Raw genomic sequence first — 21695 nt, forward strand, 5'->3', positions numbered from 1 at the left:
AGCAGTAATAGTAACTGGCAATTCATATTCTCTACATTACAGTCAACACCATATGTATTTGGACAGTGAAGCAAAAAATATATAATTTGTCTCTATATTCCAGAATTTTGGATTTGAGAATTGTTTCATATTAGGCACAGTCAACTTTTATTTTTGCCCAATAGGAACTGAATGGTGAATAATGTCTTGTCATTTTGGAGTCACATTTATTGTAAGATTAGATGGACTTGTGAATAACGATGAAAAATAAAGTTAGAGACAAAGATCCCCCCCAAAAGCTAAGATCCCCTGTTACTGGTAATAGGGAGAGATTAGCATGTTTTGTTGTAGCCTCTATAAATTTCTCACTCATCATTATTCATGATTAATTCATGATTTTTCTCAATCATGGCATTATCAGGATTCATTTAGTAGCGTTAGTGTTCAGAAACATGTTATGTACTACTTCGAAAGAAAATTACTCCAGTCATCATTCACCATTTAGTGACTATTGGGTAAAACAAACCAAAGAGCCAAATTAAAAACATTAGCTAGCATCACTTTCCAAATACATGTGGTGTTGACTGTCTCAGCAGTATACTGTATGAAATGACTTGCATTGGTCTGGTAAAACTATAACCCCGTGAAATAAACACACAGGAGTCCGCTTGAATGTACCTTGCGAAACAGAGAACCTGGTTTATTACCATTCAACTCCATCCATCACAGATACAGAGCAGATTCACAAGTATTAAGCTTTTATAACAGCAGCTGTTTGTTTTTTCTCTCAAACCCCCATACCCATATGTCCCGCCTGCCTCCTAATGATGGAGAAGCATTACAGAATCACAATTATTTTTTATATTTGGTGAAGACTGGCCCCCAACACGTTCAGTTAGCACTCCTTTACAATACAATGGTAGCCTATAGCGCAATCACCTTCTCAGTTGTTTAAAAAATGACAGAAAAAAAGTTTGTACCACCACGTTATTTGTCTAATTGAGGAACTAAAAAAAGGGTTCACATCAATCAACCTTCATACACTGAAGACGCTGGGATCCTCTGCATTTTCAGAGAACATAAGTGATCTGACATTTTGAATTGGGATAATACACGACTGTGTTTATCACTGTATAAAAATGTACAGTGGCTTTTATTGACATACATTCCATAGGTTAAACTGCTGCAAGATAGGAGGCACACTCAGTATTGCACTTCATTAAAAGTTCTGGCTCAAAACATAACCCAGAATATCAAACGAAACTGAAGTGTAGAGTAGCAACTTCGGAATACAGCTATTTTGGATACTATCATTATATACAAGATTAGATAAATCGTACACTTTTTCACCCCCTCATCAGAATTCTGCTCTTTTTTTGTTGTTGTCCCCTGATGCACCCCTGATGCACTCGACAGTGAAGAGAATACTGTACAGGATTACGGGAAAAAAAGTCTGTTTACATACAACAATATTTAGAATTCATAGTTAGGAAGCTGGAAATAAGGCCCGTCACATTTTTTTTTCCTTTTATATATCCAAGTCCATCCACAGTTGCCTAAGCAAAATGTATTTCATATACAATTTTTAAATACTTTTTTACACTTCAGTGATCGGGAGGTGTGCAACGTCTATGGAAGCCGAGGGGTTACAACGGCCGCATGCAAACACGTCACAAGTTAAAAAAAATAATAATACTAATAAGATTTTTTTTTACATGGGAGTTTCCTCTGGAATCCACAGAGAGCTGTTTTTGTAGTAAAGCCTTGAAGACTTTGATTGGTATGTCGAAGAGCACAACTTGGGACTCTTGGGTACGTTAGAAATACCTGAACCAGTGTCCATGGCCACCTGACAACGAGAGCCAACACAAGGAAATACTTGACAGGCTGGGCTCCGGCTGCAGCCAACAGTCACAGAAGAAGAACGAGTGTTCGGTACAGGTCTCTGGGTTTTCAGAACTGGGTGATTTTAGAAGGTATGGGCGTTCCTGCACACTCCACAGCCCAGGGCAAACTCCTCGCCGGTGGGAGGGTGAACCACGTGCAAGGGGCACTCCGTCCCCTCCAACTGCTTGCCTTTGGGACCTGGGGATGGAAGGGGAACAATAAGGAATTTGGCTTGAAATACTTTATCTGAGTCATTCTGTTGGTTGCAAGAATTCTGTATAATAATTTCACTTGAAAAATTCAAAGTTTTGAATCCGGCGTCGTCAAAAATCTCTTCCCAACTATTTTGCAATCTATATGGCAAGGCTGTCAATTTTTTGGTATACTGTTTTATTTATCACAATTTTCTTTAACCAATTATGGCCTTTAATGCAGGGCCGACAGACAAGTTCCTTACTTTTTCCCACTTCCACTTTCCTCTTCCATTTTTGTGGTAATGCCGCAATTAGTTGGTTGTAATTTTGGGTAGAGCAGACATTTCCATATATTTTAGTTAGCTGCATGTATGACGTAACTCCACTAGTCGTATTTATGATATCTGTTACGAGTTGTATAAAAGTTGTATTTTTCAGTGATCCAATAACTAATATAGTACACATCATAATTTGGTTGTAATCCAGAGAGGTTAGAAAAATTATCAAGATCATCGAAGAGGCTATGGAGGGAGCCGTGTTGTAAAAGATGCCGTAAAAGATGAACATGAATCATCAGCGTATAATGACACATTTGTTTTTAAACCCTGTATTTCTAATCCCTTGATATTATTGTTGGATCTGATTCTAATATCTAACATTCCAATGGCCATAATAAATAGATATGCCGATAGTGGACAACCTTGTTTTACTACTCAAACTTTTTGAGAAGTAGCCATTATTTACTATTTTACACCTAGGGTTACTATACATGATTTTAACCAATTTTATAAGATATGGATTTTAGCATCACAACACTGAAGTGTAAGGGGCCTCCATTTTTTTTTAAATGGACTGTACCTTTATATTTACCACTTGTATCCTGTTTCAGTAATAATGAAATCAGACCTTGTTGAGTGTCCGATAATCTACTATTTACATAGGAGTCGTTAAAACATGCTAATAATGGTCCTCTTGAGTATATCAAACATAGTTTGGTATACCTCAACTGGTATGCCATCCAGCCCTGGAGTTTTCCTGGACATAAAGGCTTTAATGGCATCAAGATGTTCCTCTGTAATTTCACCTTCACTTGAGTCTTTCTGTATGGCTGTTAACTTTACATTATTCATAGAAAATAAAATATACAATTAGCTTTGGTTAGAGGAGCTGGAGGAGACAGAAATGAAAACATATGCTTAGCTCACTTTGCTTCTTCTTTCAAAAAATAATTTGGTGAATCATAGGTGACGCCGTTATTTGTAACACGTTTCTGTAAATTATTTTTGGTAGCATTTCTATGTTGAAGATTAAAAAGGATTTGGTGCATTTTTTCCACATTTTTCATCCAGTTTGCTTTATTATTATAATATATTAGACTTGATCTTTTTTGAATAAGTTCCTCCATTTCCTTTTGTTTTTCCACAAAATTATTCTGTGCCTCTATGGTACAGTTTTTATTGCCATATATCTGTTCTGTTAGACCTATTTCCATTGTTAGTATGGACTCATTTGACCTAAATTACTTTGGTTTTAGAGATAAGTACTGAATTGCATGACCTCTAAAGGCACATTTAAAAAGTGTCCCATACAATACGCAGATTTGCTGTAACTATGTTATGTTGGAAAAATTCAGTTCTAAATTATTCTGTCCTAGTTAAAAACAAATTATCATCCAATAGGCTTTGATTAAATTTCCAATATCCTCGCCCTACGTAGAAATTCAGTAAAAGTAATGTATATGCCAATTATCTGATGGTCCTACCACATTCTATTCCCTATCAACACTTTTTTCACTTTTGGTGCCAATGAGAATGACATAAGAAACAAGTCAAGACGACTAGCTTGATTGAGCCTCCGCCATGTCTATCTCACTTGGTCAGGATATTTAAGCCTCCATATATCCACTAGTTCCAATATATCCATGACATTCATGATTGCCTTAAGGGCATGAGGGTGATAGTTGTATTGTGATTTCCTTTACGGTTCATTGAGGTATTTAAAACAGTATTATAATCTCCCACTATAATAATGGAGTCTTGTATTGCTTACAGGGTTGATCATGTATTATATATATTTTCAAAGAAGCGTGGATCATCATTATTTGGTCCGTAAAGGTTATTGAGCCATATCTGTTTATGGTCCAATAACATATGTAAAATCATCCATTTACCTTGCGTATCTGTTTGGACAATTTGCACATTCGGATCAAAATGACTGTTAATTAATATAATCAACCCTTTTGAGTTTCTTTGGCCATGAATGAAGTATATTTCTCAGTCTATATTCCGCTCATCTTCATCTAAAATTGTTAAATGAGTTTCCTGTTGTCACGTCCTGACCCTTGTAAGATGACATTTTCTATAGTAAAGTAGGTCAGGGTGTGACGGGGTGTTTTTCTATGTTTTCTATTTCTATGTTTAAGTTCTAGTTTTTATATTTCTATGTTGTTTTTTTGGGGGTTGATCTCCAATTGGAGATCATATTTAAGTTGTTTTTTTTCTATTGTGTTTGTGGGTAGTTGTTTTCTGTTTTGTTGTCTGTTGCCTGATGGAACTGTTTGCTGTCATTTTGTTTCTTTGTAAAAGTGTTTAGTTTTCATTAAAGTATAATCCCACCGGAATCTACACCGGCTAGGTTCAAGGTCGTCAATGTTCTCATTAGCAACTTTGAGAATTGAGGGGGCGGTACTGCTCTAGTAGGTCTCTGACTGCATTTATCTTTCTGTTTTGGCTGCATACAGGCAGCTAACAGCAGGCCCATAAAACAGATAGGGTCTTCTCTTCAGTGTATGGGTCATTCAGGTGGGTGTCTAGGGTAAAGGGTTGTGGACTGTTCCATTATGATAAGACAATAAATAAATAAATAAATTAGATGTATAATTTATTTTAAAATGTATATCCCTCATCTGCACAAAATTCAAAGGTCTCTCTCCCAACCCCTGCTCACAGACATACATTGGTTCCGGGATATGCAACCATTTCCTTTCTCACTCAACGCCACACTTTTCCAAACACCAAAAACACACACCACACGTTCCATCACAATACATCCCCACATACCGTGCCTTCTATGTCTTGTGTTTTTATCCTCACCATGTTGAATTAGTACTTTTGTGTTCCAATTAGTTCTATTTTAAGATTGCTCCCTCGGGAACTGATCATTCATGCCTATTTTCATGCCAGCGAGTCTTTTACCCAGTCTTTTAACCATTACTTTATCCTTAAAGAAAGCAAATTTGGCAACGATTGGATACTCATATCTCTGTCCTCTTTGTCCAAAACAGTGTATATGTTTGAGTTGGATTTTAATCGACAGCATCGAGTGGGATTTGCAGCACTGTAAGAAAGAATTCCTTCACTACGTTTTCAGGAACTTCTCCTTCTCTCTCTTGGATACCAGTAAGTATCAGATTTTCTCTCATAGATCTAGTCTATGTCTAGTAAGGCTTCTCTCAGAACTATGTTCTTTTTAAGTTCATTAACATCTGTTTCTATCTTACTGACTGTCCCCTTTTAGCTTCTTTGTTTCTTTCTTTATTATCGGAGCTCTTTCGTCACTCATTTAAGGCTCACCTTCAACTCCTTTATATCCTTACTGACTAATTCAAGTATGCCCAGTTTGTCATTTATCGACTTTAACAGATCACTTTCCACACTTACCAGTCCCAGTGGTGAAAAGCATAAATTGTTTGTATCCGCGGAGGAGTTTCTTTTTTGATATTGATTCTCCACATTTACCCTCGGTCATGTTTGAGTGTTGCTTGTTTTCGTAATATTTGTCAATACATTTCTCTAGCATTATGATTTGTTTTGTGTTATTATCCAGATTGAATGTAATTACCCCCAAGTGTATATATATATATATATATTTTTATTTTTATTTATTTCACCTTTATTTAACCAGGTAGGCCAGTTGAAAACAAGTTCTCATTTACAATTGCGACCTGGCCAAGATAAAGCATAGCAGTGCGACACAAACAACACAGAGTTACACATGGGATAAACAAATGTACAGTCAATAACACAATAGAAAAGGCTATATACAGTGTGTGCAAATGTAGTAAGATTAGGGAGGTAAGGCAATAAATAGGCCATAGTGGCGAAATAATTACAATTTAGCAATTAAACACTGGAGTGATAGATGTGCAGAAGATGAACGTGCAAGTAGAGATACTGGGGTGCAAAGGAGCAAAAAAATCTATAACAATATGGGGATGAGGTAGGTAGTTGGTTGGATGGGCTATTTACAGATGGGCTGTGTTACAGGTGCAATGATCTGTAAGCTGCTCTGACAGCTGATGCTTAAAGTTAGTGAGTGAGATTTAAGACTCCAGCTTCAGTGATTTTTCGTTCCAGTCATTGGGAGCAGAGAACTGGAAGGAAAGGTGGCCAAAAGAGGAGTTGGCTTTGGGGATGACCAGTGAAATATACCTGCTGGAGCGCATGCTACGGATGGGTGCTGCTATGGTGACCAGTGAGCTGAGCTAAGGCGGGGCTTTACCTAGCAAAGACTTATCGATGACCTGGAGCCAGTGGGTTTGGCGACGAATATGAAGCGAGGGCTTTGGTGATAAAACAGATGGCACTGTGATAGACTGCATCCAATTTGCTGAGTAGAGTGTTGGAGGCTACTTTGTAAACGATATCGCCGAAGTCAAGGATCGGTAGGATAGTCAATTTTACGACGGGATGTTTGGCAGCATGAGTGAAGGATGCTGTGTTGCGAAATAGGAAGCTGATTCTAGATTTAATTTTGGATTGGAGATGCTTAATGTGAGTCTGGAAGGAAGTGCTAATATTTGGTGTAACTTACTGATATTGAATATTACGTATTTATCTTGAGGTGATTTTGCACCGTTGTGTTCAGTACGCCATCTTGCCTGGTTTTAAGTGATTTTAACAAAGTTGCAGCGGACAGTATTTGTCTGTGACAACACGCATTAGGTGTGGGGAGCGTTTACACACAGGTGTTCGGACGCAGATAGCTAATTAGCACTGGTAGTCATATCCTCACATGGTCTCTCCTATCATTGCTATGCAGACGACACACAATTAATCTTCTCCTTTCCCCCTTCTGATAACCAGGCGGCGAATCGCATCTCTGCATGTCTGTCAGACATATCAGTGTGGATGACGGATCACCATCTCAAGCTGAACCTCGGCAAGACGGAGCTGCTCTTCCTCCCGGGGAAGGACTGCCCGTTCCATGATCTCGCCATCACGGTTGACAACTCCCTTGTGTCCTCCTCCCAGAGTGCTAAGAACCTTGGCGTGATCCTGGACAACACCCTGTCGTTCTCCACTAACATCAAGGCGGTGACCCGATCCTGTAGGTTCATGCTCTACAACATTCGCAGAGTACGACCCTGCCTCACACAGGAAGCGGCGCAGGTCCTAATCCAGGCACTTGTCATCTCCCGTCTGGATTACTGCAACTCGCTGTTGGCTGGGCTCCCTGCCTGTGCCATTAAACCTCCAGAACGCCGCAGCCCGTCTGGTGTTCAACCTTCCCAAGTTCTCTCACGTCACCCCGCTCCTCCGATCTCTCCACTGGCTTCCAGTTGAAGCTCGCATCCGCTACAAGACCATGGTGATTGCCTACGGAGCTGTGAAGGGAACGGCACCTCCATACCTTCAGGCTCTGATCAGGCCCTACACCCAAACAAGGGCACTGCATTCATCCACCTCTGGCCTGCTGGCCCCCCTACCTCTGAGGAAGCACAGTTCCCGCTCAGCCCAGTCAAAACTGTTCGCTGCTCTGGCACCCCAATGGTGGAACAAGCTCCCTCACGACGTCAGGACAGCGGAGTCAATCACCACCTTCCGGAGACACCTGAAACCCCACCTCTTTAAGGAATACCTAGGATAGGATAAAGTAATCCTTCTAACCCCCCTTAAAAGATTTAGATGCACTATTGTAAAGTGGTTGTTCCACTGGATATCATAAGGTGAATGCACCAATTTGTAAGTCGCTCTGGATAAGAGCGTCTGCTAAATGACTTAAATGTAAATGTAATGTAAATGGTAGTCGACTCTGTTTGCTGTAACATAGAAATATAGCCGTACGGGAACACTAACACTATAAAAGGTGTGTAGTAATTTGATCTTTAGTTTTGAAATTATTTCCTCACTGATACGAAAGGTACGTTCCTTATGTTTCCAAAACCGTACCGCAAGCAATGCATGTTAACGTTTAGAGCAAGTGTTGGGGCTCTTAACAAAGCTCCCCGGCCAGAAGATACTATCATAAATAGGTGCTAAATCAACGTTCCTGGTTATAAATAATGGGTAAGTAAATAACTGAATAGATAAATAGGGTATTGGTCCGGTTGTCTGGTTGCATACCTGGTGCTTCAACTGTGGCGACAACTAAAAACTTGCCCCGTACCGAGTGAAATGGAGGACATTTGACAACGGCTTGATATGCTCCTTAAAGGAGCTAAGGGCTTAAAAGAATACTACACTCACAAGCAATCTTTTAATGTTTTGTTCAGTATTTAGTTAATTTTGTTTACTTTTAAATACAATCCCGAAAAAGTATGCATATCAGCAGTCAAGTTAAGATGGAGCACTTTCCGTACAAAGCCAAAACTTATGTTATGATGATGCATTTTGCACGGTAAGTCAGTACCTGCAGGACAGTGAGGCAGCTCCTCCTTGGGCACACTGGTCATCTTCTGGAAGTCATCATGGCAGGCGTTACAGAAGTGAGTGGTGCCGAAGCAGAAGAAAACAGCCACCGAGCAGCAGTAACGGCATTTGTACTCCAGAAAGTCTGTCCCGTGCTTGGAACACATCTGCAGACAGAACATGGATATATATATAAATACAACTTTTCAGGGATGTATAGTGTGTCGATTGTATTGTATAAAAATGTATTGATTTTGTGTATTTAGTATTTAAAATGTATTGCTGAGGTTACAAAATTAATTTATATTGAAATGGACAAATCATATTTGAAAAATAATGTCTTCATTTTAAGTGATATTTAAAGTGTCAAGATGTGTCCCACTATACAAACTTGGATACTACCAACTATTCAGCAATGTATTGGCCATGCATACTAAGCAGTATGCTAGTGTGGATGCGGTTACACTGCCCAATGGAGTCAATGCCCTAAGGCCTTCTCTGGACCTTTTCCTCCACCCACCTGTGCCCTGGACACATCTGAGCATGCTCCACAGATCAGCTCGCTGGGGTCGTAGTCGTCTCCCTGCCCTGCCTCCGCATCACAGCGCGCCTCTCCCCCAAAGTATGCCTGCAACAGAGGAAGGAAATGGGTCAGTGGATAAGCCTCCCAAAGTAGTTTATTAGAGACAAGCGAAACTGACTGAAGGACCTCTGTGAAATATATTCCATGTAGGGAAAATGTATGCCTGCTGCTACTGTATTCTCAGAAGTTAATCCTTAAGAGTCTAAGCCTAAACTAACATATGGAAATGTTTTAAGATGGTCAGACGAAGGATCATTTGGCAATTTGATTTGGAATTTTAGGACCCTTTAGGTATTCCCCAAAAATATTTGATGAAACATTGAATTTGGCCTTACTGCTATTAGCCTACAGAAGAAATACAGTGCATTCGGAAAGTATTTAATCTACACACAATACTCCATAATGACAAACAAAAACAGTTTTTTTTTGCTTTGTCTGAATACTTATGTAAACAAGTTTTTTTTATAAATTTGCTAACATTTGGTTTTTCGCTATGGGGTACTATGTTTAGATTGATGAGAAAATCCATTTTAGAATAAGGCTGTAACGTAACAAATTTTGGAAAAAGTCAAGGGGTCTGAATACTTTTTGAATTCACTGTATGCTTTTGAGTTATGTACCCAGTAGGTGCCTCAGGTCCTCCAGCACTGGCCTTTTAACTATCCTAAAGCCTAGTGATATATGATTCAGAAAATACTCAAACATGGAAAAACAGTCCAAAAATACATTTTGTTTTAAAAGTGTCTGTCCTATATCAGAGATATATAAGAAAGATCAGGAAATTACTTTTTTTTTTATTACCCATATTTAACCCCTTTTTTTGGAGGGTACTAAATTACTTCCATATCAGGGTTTCAGTTAGGAAAATTTGGCAGCAGACAATGCGACCGGCAAGATTTGAATTTACCAGACATTTGAGAAATTTACTGGACATCCATATGCATTGGGTAGGTAAAGCATTAGGGCGTCCACCCCAAATAAAATGGCTACCCGGACTATTTGCATTGTGCCCCCCCCCCAAATCCCTCTTTTTACACTGCTGCTACTCTCTATTTATCATATATGCATAGTCACTTTAACTATACATTCATGTACATACTACCTCAATTGGGCCGACCAACCAGTACTATCGCACATTGGCTAACCGGGCTATCTGCATTGTGTCCCGCCACCCACCACCCCCTCTTTTACGCTACTGCTACTCTCTGTTCATCATATATGCATAGTCACTTTAACCATATCTACATACTACCTCAATCAGCCTGACTAACCGGTGTCTGTATGTAGCCTCGCTACTTTTATAGCCTCGCTACTGTATATAGCCTGTCTTTTTACTGATGTTTAATTTCTTTACTTCACTATTGTTCACCTAATACCTTTTCTGCACTATTGGTTAGAGCCTGTAAGTAAGCATTTCACTGTAAGGTCTACACCTGTTGTATTCGGCGCACATGACAAATAAACTTTGATTTGACCCACCGTGCTCAAAATCATATTTACGTTATTGTCATTCATCTTAACAGAATAGAAATTAGTGTTTTATTGAAAAGCAAAACATTGCGTCTCTTCATCCCTGCTATAAATTAATATAATTTAAGAAAAAAACTAAAACATTTAGCCTAGAACACCTACACAGTATAAAACATCATATAATTGTGCGAACAACATGTGCTATTGTATGAACATTTTAATAAATAAATAAAACAGCTGTTTTCAAATACAAATCTAGGCCTCTCTAATTTAATTTAGCCTAGGCATGAACATTCTAATTAGCCCTAATAAATAACAAAATATGGCTGTCTACGAACACAAGGGCTGGCCGGTCATGGCTAAAAGGGATCCAGCTTCTGTCAAATTAACGTTAGATTTGACTTTTCATAGCAGGTTAGGAGAATTAGGTTAAGGTTGTGAATAGTTGGCAACGATGTTTCATTTCCAAGTGCTACTGAATAAGCACCAATTGCGCATGATATGCATCATTACTCTAGTCTAGTCTATCAATCCATTACAAATATTGAAACTATACATGACACAGGGGCTGCATATGTTGATCTTGCCTAGGGCGGCAGCAGAACTGCTAGGACTGAACCTGATGAACACAATAATTTGCCTCTAATTTACTTGAGTTTGTGGCAGACCTTGGCTTGTTCAAAGTGAGCCGCTGCTGTTGGGAAGTCAAAACTGCCCAACTCCTTGGAGCAGCTTTGTTACTTTGTCCTCAAGAAGGCCGTCTTTACTCTGTTTTGGAGAAAGAATCCCATCTTGGCGGGCACAATGGAAACAGGGATAATCAACACAATCTTTGCCAATTTTGCACAGTCGAGGTACACTGAGCTGAAGTCCCTTATGAGGACCGCAGATGGGAAGGCTGCCATTGCCCATGCAAATGTATTATGTTATTTATTTTTCAAACCAATGGGGATGTTTTTATTATGCTAATTCGATTACCGCGGGGGGCGCAGACAGACACTAGGGGGATAAAGATATTAATTATTTTGAAGTTTAAGGTTATTTTTCCAAATTGACAACACTAAATATACAAATAATTTGAACTTAAAAAAGTGAACTAGCCCTTTAAGGGAAACATCCATTCTATAATGAAACAGAATCCTTCCTACCTTCTTGCACTTGTAGCAGACGTAGTAGGCGTATCGGTTCATTGCGAAGCCGGCCGGATCATTGTGGAAGCGGGCACCAGGCGTGGTGATGGCCTCGCTCTTGTGCAGCCCCTCGTACTCCATTCTCATCAGAGCTTTCCGCCGTACGTCCTCAAACAGCTCCTTGATAGGGTCTAGCAGGTCCTTGATGACCGAGTGGTTGATCTTGTTCTGGGAGGAAAAAAGGCAACAGTTAAGTCTCAAGTCTTGGAGTATGAGTCAATTTTCGCTCCTGAACTCGGTTGACAAAATGTTAGCTCAAACAAACGGAGCCAGAGCTGTTATGATCCAAGCAAGTTAAATTGAAGATATGAATCTTTGTAAGGTCAATTAGTAAATTTGAGAACTCAAGTCCTCAACTCTACACAACAATGTATTTTTTGTTTTGTTTTATTGACCAGATAGGACAGTGAAGAGTAGACCGTAAAGGTAGGAGGACTGTGAGTCAGAAGGGCAGTGGGTTGGATTCGAGAATGGCCCCCGGAGGGATGGCCACCGTTACGGCTTCTGACCAATTGTGCTATTTTGTGTTTTTTTGGGCTGGTCCTAACTTGTTTTTGTACATAATGTTTCGGACATTGTTTTATATGACCAAAAAGAGCTTCTGGACATCAAAACAGCGATTACTAACCTCGTTTTGGATGAGGACTTCTATTTCAACGAATCAGAAGAGAATGATAATGGCGCCGGAGGGGATGGCTGCAGTTTTACGGGCTCCTAACCAACTGTGCTATTTTGTTAGTTTTTTTTCGCATTGTTTGTAACTTATTTTGTACATACCGTCTCTTATGACCGAAAACAGCTTCTGGACATCTGAACAGCGATTACTCACCTCAAACTGGACAAAGAGTCCGTCGCGAAGGATATAATGCTCTCCGGAGACCAAGCCCAAATCCCTGTCAAGGTTGAGGTGCCTTGTTGGCGAGTGAGTAAATCGCCATTACCATCGGTTCTATTGGCCAACATGCAATCACTGGAAAATAAACTCAATCTACGGTCGAGACTATCCTACCAACGGGACATTCAAAACTGAAATATCTTATGTTTCACCGAATCGTGGCTGAACGACGACACGAATAATATAGAGCTGGCTGGGTTTTCCGTACATTTGCAGGACAGAGCAGCTACATCTGGTAAGACGAGGGGCGGGTGTGTGTCTATTTGCCAATAACAGCTGGTGCGCGATGTCTTATATAAAAGAAGTCATGAGGTATTGCTCGCCTGAGGTAGAATACCTCATGATAAGCTGTAGACCACACCATCTACCAAGAGAGTTCTCATCTATATTATTCATAGCCGTCTGTGTACCACAACAAACCGATGCTGGTACGAAGACTGTACTCAACGAGCTGTATCAGGCCATAAGAAAACAAGAAAATGCTCATCCATATGCGGCACTCCTACTGGCCGGGGACTTTAATGCAGGCAAATTTAAATCTGTTTTAACTCATTTCTACCAGCATGTCACGTGTAACCAGAGGGAAAAAAACTCTACACCACCTTTACTCCACACACAGAGACGCATACAAAGCTCTCCTTTGCCCTCCATTTAGCAAATCTGACCATAATTCTATCCTCCTGATTCCTGCTTAGAAGCAAAAACTAAAGCAGGATGTATTAGTGACTGGCTCATTATGGAAGTAGTCAGATGATGCGGATGCTACAGGACTGTTTTGCCAGTACAGACTGGAATATGTTCTGTGATTCATCCAATGGCATTGAGGTGTATACCACATCAGTCACTGGCTTCATCAATAAGTGCATTTACGACGTCGTCCCCACAATGACCGTACGTACATATCCCAACCAGAAGCCATGGATTACAGGCAACATCCATACCGAAATAAAGGGTAAAGCTGCCGATTTCAATGAACAGGACTAACCTGGAAGCTTCTAAGAAATCCCGCTATGCCCTCAGACGAACTATCAAACAGGACTAAGATTGAATCCTACTACACTGGCTCTGATGCTCGTCAGATGTGGCAGGGCTTGCAAACTATCACGGACTACAAAGGGAAGCCCAGCTGCGAGCTGCTCAGTGACGAGAGCCTACTAGACTTAATGCCTTCTTTGCGCGTTTCGAGGCAAGCGACATGGAACCATGCATGAGAGCACCAGCTGTTCCGGACTCTGTGATCATGCTCTTCGTAGCCAAATTAGAGTAAGACCTTTAAACAGGTTAACATTCAGAAGGCCGCAGGGCCAGACGGATTACCAGGACGCGTACTCAGAGAACTCGCTGACAAGTGTCTTCCCTGACATTTTCAACCTCTCCCTGACTCAGTTTGTAATACCCATATGTTTTAAGCAGACCACCATAGTCCCGTGCCCAAGAAGGCCAACGTAACTTTGCTAAATGACTATCGCCCAGTAGCACTCACATCTGCAGCCATGAAATGCTTTGAAAGGCTGGTCATGGCTCACATTAACACCATCACCCCAGAAGCCCTAGACCCACTCCAATTTGCATACCGCCCTAACAGACCCACAGATGACACACTCTCTATTGCACTCCACACTGCCCTTTCCCACCTGGACAAAAGAAACACCTACATGAGAATGCTCGTCATTGAATACAGCTCAGCGTTCAACACCATAGTGCTCTCCAAGGTCATCACTAAGTTAAGGACCCTGGATTAAACACCTCCCACTGCATTTCGATCCTGGACTTTCTGACGGGCCGCCCCAAGGTGGTGAGGGTAGGCAAAAACAACCGCCACGCTGACCCTCAACATGGGGGTTTAGCCCCCTCCTGTACTCGCTGTTCATCCACGTCTGCATGGCGAATTAAGTTTGCCACGGGGCTGTAGTGGAGACGATCAAGCGTTTCAAGTTCCTTGGTGCTCACATCACTAACGACATATCATGGTCCAAACACACTACCACAGTTGTGAAAAGTGCTTCTTCCCCATCAGGAGGCTGAAAAGATTTGGCATGGGCCCTCCGATCCTCAAAGTTCTACAGCTGCACCATTGATAGCATCTTGACTGCCTACATCACTGCTTGGTGATGGCAACCGGGCAAGGCGACCGCAAACATGACCGAATACAAACAAGTGTAGCTATTCCCTCCGCAAGGCAATCAAACAAGCTAAGCGTCAGTATAGAGACAAAGTAGAGCCGCAATTCAACGGCTCAGATACGAGAGGTGTGTGGCAGGGTCTACAGTCAATTTCGGACTACAAAAAGAAAACCAGCCTCGTCACGGACCACGATGTCTTGCTCCCAGACAAACTAAACAACTTCTTTGCTTGCTTTGAGGACAATACAGTGCCACCGACACGGCCCGCTACCAAAACCTGCGGGCTCTCCTTCACTGCAGCCAACGTGAGTAAAACCCTCACAAGGCTGCCGGCCCATACGGCATCGGTAGCCGAGTCCTCAGAGCATGTGCAGACCAGCTGGCTGGTGTGTTTACAGACATATTCAATCAATCCTTATCCCAGTCTGCTGTTCCCACATGCTTCAAGAGGGCCACCATTGCTCCTGTTCCTAAGAAAGCTAAGGTAACTGAGCTAAATGACTATCGCCCCGTAGCACTCACTTCCGTCATCATGAAGTGCTTTGAGAGACTAGTCAAGGACCATATCACCGCCACCCTACCTGACACCCTAGACCCACTCCAATTTGCTTACCGCCCCAATAGGTCCACAGACGACACAATCGCAATCACACTGCCCTAATCCATCTGGACAAGAGGAATACCTATGTAAGAATGCTGTTCATCGACTACAGCTCAGCATTTAACACCATAGTACCCTCCAAACTCGTCATTAAGCTTGAAACCCTGAGTCTCGACCCCGCCCTGGGCAACTGGGTCCTGGACTTCCTGACGGCCGCCCCCAGGTGGTGAGGGTAGGAAACAACATCTCCACCCCGCTGATCCTCAACACTGGGGCCCCACAAGGGTGCGTTCTCAGCCCTCTCCTGTACTCCCTGTTCACCCATGACTGCGTGGCCATGCACGCCTCCAACTCAATCATCAAGTTTGCAGACGACACTACAGTGGTAGGCTTGATTACCAACAACGACGAGACGACCTACAGGGAGGTGGGTGAGGGCCCTCGGAGTGCGGTGTCAGGAAAATAACCTTGCACTCAATGTCAACAAAACAAAGGAGATGATCGTGGACTTCAGGAAACAGCAGAGGGAGCAGCCCCTATCCACATCGACGGGACAGTAGTTGAGAAGGTGGAAAGTTCCTCGGCGTACACATCACGGACAAACTGAAATGGTCCACCCACACAGACAGCGTGGTGAAGAAGGCGCAGTAGCGTCTCTTCAATCTCAGAAGGCTGAAGAAATTCGGCTTGTCACCAAAAACACTCAAAAACCTTTACAGATGCACAATCGAGAGCATCCTGTCGGGCTGTATCACCGCCTGGTACGGCAACTGCTCCGCCCACAACCGTAAGGCTCTCCAGAGGGTAGTGAGGTCTGCACAACGCATCACCGGGGGCAAACTACCTGCCTTCCAGGACACCTACACCACCCGATGTCACAGGAAGGACAAAAAGATAATCAAGGACAACAACCACCCGAGCCACTGCCTGTTCACCCCGCTATCATCCAGAAGGTGAGGTCAGTACAGGTGCATCAAAGCTGGGACCGAGAGACAGCTTCTTTCTCAAGGCCATCAGACTGTTAAACAGCCATCACTAACATTGAGTGGCTGCTGCCAACATACTGACTCAAATCTCTAGCCACTTTAATAATAAAAAATTGGATGTAATAAATGTATCACTAGCCACTTCATATAATGTTTACATACCCTTCATTACTCATCTCATATGTATATACTGTACTCTATACCATCTACTGCATCTTGCCTATGCCGTTCGGCCATCGCTCATCCACATATTTTTATGTACATATTCTTATTCATTCCTTTACACTTGTGTGTATAAGGTAGTTGTTGTGAAATAGTTAGATTACTTGTTAGATATTACTGCATGGTTGGAACTAGAAGCACAAGCATTTTGCTACACTCGCATTAACGTCTGCTAACCATGTGTATGTGACAAATACAATTGGATTTTAACTACTCGGCATCCGGCCGTAAGGCGCTACAGAGGGTAGTGCATACAGCCCAACTCGTAAAAGAAATGAACTACACCAGAACTTGTTCCTCACAAGTGTAGCCTAGGTTGTGCAGTAAGCAAACATGTCCACTCGACAATGAGAACGGTAAAATACGGTAATAATAATATTGAATGCATTAACATGAAGATGGATTTTAAAGAATTGATTGGGCCACTAACTTGACACCAACAAACGCCCCATAATATCTGTCCCTCTGCCCTCCGTAAATCGTGGCATTGAATGGTTCAGCAGACTGTTAGCCCTCCATAACTGGCTACGAGACTATTGCAGCTCTGTGGTTGTAACATTTATTGACCATTTTGATACCTTTTGGAAACAAAGTATTATAAGGAGGATGGGATCCACCCAAACCACTTGAGTTCCTGGATCCTTTCGCAGCATTATAAGGCTGCGTTGAGACAATGACTTATCAATGACTCAAGCCCAGCTCATGTAATCCCCTACCATTGTGTCGCTGAGTTGTCATAAACTTTAGCAAATGTACATTATCTCAGGGGCGCTGGAAGACACAATGTAAGTAACCAAATGTATGTCCCTCTTATTGCCCTGCATGCCTCTGCTGATCCTACAGCTATTGTATACAGTAATCATGTGCCTATGAACCAGTTATACTGTTAGCACTGAGACGATGTGCCCAAGCAGGAAGTGCACTGTGTGCAGCTCACCCTGCACTAATATAAATAACCTGAGCATGACTACCTCTGCTAAGTTTCCCAGCAAAGCATTAAAACAACCACGCATCCCAGAAATGTGCTAAAAATAGCCCATGTAGCTTAAGATTCATGAAATCAATCATTTGCTAGTAACAGATAATCATATTCTGACAATCTCTGAAACTCACTTAGATAATACTTTTGATGAACAGTGGTAGAAATACATGGTTATAAGACCTACAGAAAGGCCAAATGTGGAGATGTGGCCATTTAAATTCAAAGCCCCATTCCTGTAAATCTTAGCGAGGATCTCATGTTAAATACTGTTTAAGTAATATGGTTACAGGTTCATCTGCCTCACCTAAAGCCCATTATGGTGGGAAGCTGCTATAGACCACGTGCTAACAATTAGTATCAGGATAACATGTGTGAAATGCTTGACAATGTTAGCCTTCCCTGTAGCTCAGTTGGTGGAGCATGGTGTTTGCAACGCCAGGGTTGTGGGTTCGATTCCCACGGGGGGCCAGCAAAAAAAAAATTTATGAAATTGTATGAAATGTATGCATTCACTACTGTAAGTCGCTCTGGATAAGAGCGTCTGCTAAATGACTAAAATGTAAATGTAAAATGTATGTGATATCAACAGAGAGGTTTATTTTCAGGGTGATTTAAATGCTGACTGGCTTTCATCAGGCTGTCCACTCAAGAGAAAGCTTCAAAACTATAATGCCTGCAGACTGGTTCAGGTTATCAGTCAACCTACCAGGGTAGTTAAAAACAGCACAGGAATTAAATCATCAACATGTATTGGTCAAATCTTTACTAATGCTGCAGAAATTAGCTTGAAAGCAGTGTCCAAATCCATCGGATGTGGTGATCACATTGTAGGAGCCATACAGTTGAAGTCGGAAGTTTACACACACTTAGGTTGGAGTCATTAAAACTCGTTTTTCAACCACTGAACAAATTTCTTGTTAACAAGAAATGTAACATCAACTTTGTGCATGACACGTAATTTATCCAACAATTGTTTACAGACAGATTATTCCAGTGAGTCAGATGTTTACATACACTAAGTTGACTGAGCCTTTAAACAGCTTGGAAAATTCCAGAAAATGATGTCACGGCTTTAGAAGCTTCTGAGAGGCTGATTTACATAATTTGGAGGTGTATCTGTGTATGCATTTCAAGGCCTACCTTCAAACTCAGTGCCTCTTTGCTTGACATCATGGGGAAATCAAAATAAATCAGCCAAGACCTCAGAAAAAGAATTGTAGACCTCCACAAGTCTGGCTCATCCTTGGGAGTAATTTCCAAACGCCTGAAGGTACCATGTTCATCTGTACAAACAATGGTACCCAAGTATAAACACCATGGGACCACGCTGCCATCATACCGCTCAGGAAGGAGACGCGTTCTGTCTCCTAGAGATGAATTTACTTTGGTGCGTAAAGTGCAAATCAATCCCAGAACAACAGCAAAGGACCTTGTGAAGATGCTGGAGGAAACAGGTACAAAAGTATCTATATCCACAGTAAAACAAGTCCTATATCGACATAACCTGAAAGGCCGCTCAGCAACGAAGAATCCACTGCTCCAAAACCGCCATAAAAAAAGCCAGACAACGGTTTAAAACTGCACATGGGGACAAAGATCATACTTCTTGTAGAAATGTCCTCTGGTCTGATGAAACAAAAATAGAACTGTTTGGCCATAATCACCATTGTTATGTTTGGAGGAGAAAGGGCGAGGCTTGCAAGCTAAAGAACACCATCCCAACCGTGAAGCACAGGGGTGGCAGCATCATGTTGTGGGGGTGCTTTGCTGCAGGAGGGACTGGTGCACTTCACAAAATAGATGGAATCATGAGGTAGGAAAACGACGTGGATATATTGAAGTAACATCTCAAGACATCAGTCAGGAAGTTAAAGCTTGGTCGCAAATGGGTCTTCCAAATGGACAATGACCCCAAGCATACTTCCAAAGTTGTGGCAAAATGGCTTAAGGACAACAAAGTCAAGGTATTGGAGAGGCCATCACAAAACCCTGACCTCAATCCTATAGAAAATGTGTGGGCAGAACTGAAAAAGTGTGTGCGAGCAAGGAGGCCTACAAACCTGACTCATTTACACCAGCTCTGTCAGGAGGAATGGGTCAAAATTCACCCAGCTTATTGTGGGAAGCTTGTGGAAGGCTACCCGAAACGTTTGACCCAAGTTAAACAATTTAAAGGCAATGCTACCAAATACTAATTGAGTGTACTTTTGACCCACTGGGAATGTGATGAAAGAAATACAAACTGAAAATCATTCTCTCTAGTATTATTCTGACATTTCACATTCTTAAAATAAAGTGGTGATCTTAACTGAACCAAGACAGGGAATTTTTACTAGGATTAAATATCAGGAATTGTGAAAAACTGACTTTAAATGTATTTGGCTAAGGTGCATTTCAACATCCGACTTCAACTGTATCTAGGAAAACCATAGTTCCAAAGGCTGGGCCTAATATAGCGTATAAGAGGTCATACAATATGTTTTGTATTGATTCCTATGTTGCTGATGTAAAGAATATTTTTTGGTCCATGGTGTGTAATGAGACGCTGCACTTGATACATTTATGAAATTGCTTATCCCAGTTACTAATAAGCATTCACCCATTAAGAAAATTACTATGAAAACTTAAATCCCTGTGGATTGATGAAGAATAGTATGGTTGAGCAGGATGAGGCAAAAGAAATGGAAAATAAGTCTGGCTGCACAACCAATTGGCAAACATATTGCAAATTGAGCAATCATGCGACTCAACTGAAAAAAAAGTAGAAACTACACTATGAAACAAAGATAAATGACAAAGAATGACAGTAAAAAGCTGTTGAGCACCTTAAATTACATTTTTGGCAAAAGGGCAAACTCCCCTACCTAAGAATAGTAAAGCCCCCTTCACTGGCTCAAATAGCCGACCAATCAGCCTGTTACCAACCGTTAGAAACATTGTTGAAAAAAATTGTGTTTATTGAGATAATGCTATTTTACAGTAAACAAATTGACAGACTCAGCACGCTTTTAGGAAAGAACATTCAAAAAGCAAGGCGGTCACACAAATGACTAATGATTGGCTGAGAGAAATTGATAATAAGAATTATTGTTGTGGCTATTTTGTTAGACTTCAGTGCGGCTTTTGACATTATCCATCATAGTCTGCTTCTGGAAAAACGTATGTGTTATGGCTTTACACTCCCTGCTATATTTTGGATTAAGAGTTACCTGTCTAAGAGAACACAAAGGCTGTTCTTTAATCCAGGTAGAATCAGGAATTCCCCGGGAAGCTGTCTAGGCCCCTTACTTTTTTCAAACTTTACTAATGACATGCCACTGGCTTGTGTATGTATGCAAATGACTCAACACTATAGACATCAGCTACTACAGCTACAGAAATGACTGCAACACGAACAAAGAGCTGCAGCTAGTTTCAGAGTCGGTGGCAAGGAATAAATTAGTCCTAAATATTTCTAAAACTAAAAGCATTGTATCTGGGACAAAACATTCACTAAATCCTAAACCTCAACTAAATCTTCTAATGAATAATGTTGAAATTAAACAAGTTGAGGTGACTAAACTGCTTGGAGTAACCCTGGATTGTAAACTGCTATGGTGAAAACATATTGATACAACAGAAACTAAGATGGGGAGAAGTCTGTCCATAATAAAGCGCTGCTCTTCCTTCTTAACAGCACTAACAACAAGGCAGGTCCTTAAGGCCCTAGTTTTGTCGCACCTGGACTACTGTTCAGTCATGTGGTCAGGTGCTACAAAGAGGGACTTAAAAAGATTGCAAATGGCTCAGAACAGGGCAGTACGGCTGGCCCTTGGATGTACACAGAGAGCTAATATTAATCATATGCATGTCAATCTCTCCTGGCTCAAAGTGGAGGAGAGATTGACTTCATCACTACTTGTATTTGTGAGAGGTATTGAAATGTTAAATGTCTGTTTGAAATACTGGCACACA

The 21695-nt window shown here is 41.3% G+C and overlaps 1 protein-coding gene across 1 annotated transcript in view; it reads right to left on the bottom strand.

Moving 5' to 3' along the window:
• Positions 1–647: 647 nt before the first annotated feature.
• LOC100380858 (E3 ubiquitin-protein ligase MYCBP2) overlaps positions 648–21695 on the bottom strand; it is a 356005-nt gene continuing 334957 nt past the window's right edge. Inside the window, 4 exon segments of the mRNA XM_045707688.1 lie at positions 648–2064; positions 8691–8856; positions 9210–9317; positions 11891–12100. Of these exon segments, the coding sequence (XP_045563644.1) occupies positions 1949–2064; positions 8691–8856; positions 9210–9317; positions 11891–12100 (600 nt within the window). The 3' untranslated portion in view covers positions 648–1948.

This window comes from Salmo salar, chromosome ssa25, assembly GCF_905237065.1.
Source record: "Salmo salar chromosome ssa25, Ssal_v3.1, whole genome shotgun sequence".
Taxonomy (NCBI): Eukaryota; Metazoa; Chordata; class Actinopteri; order Salmoniformes; family Salmonidae; genus Salmo; species Salmo salar.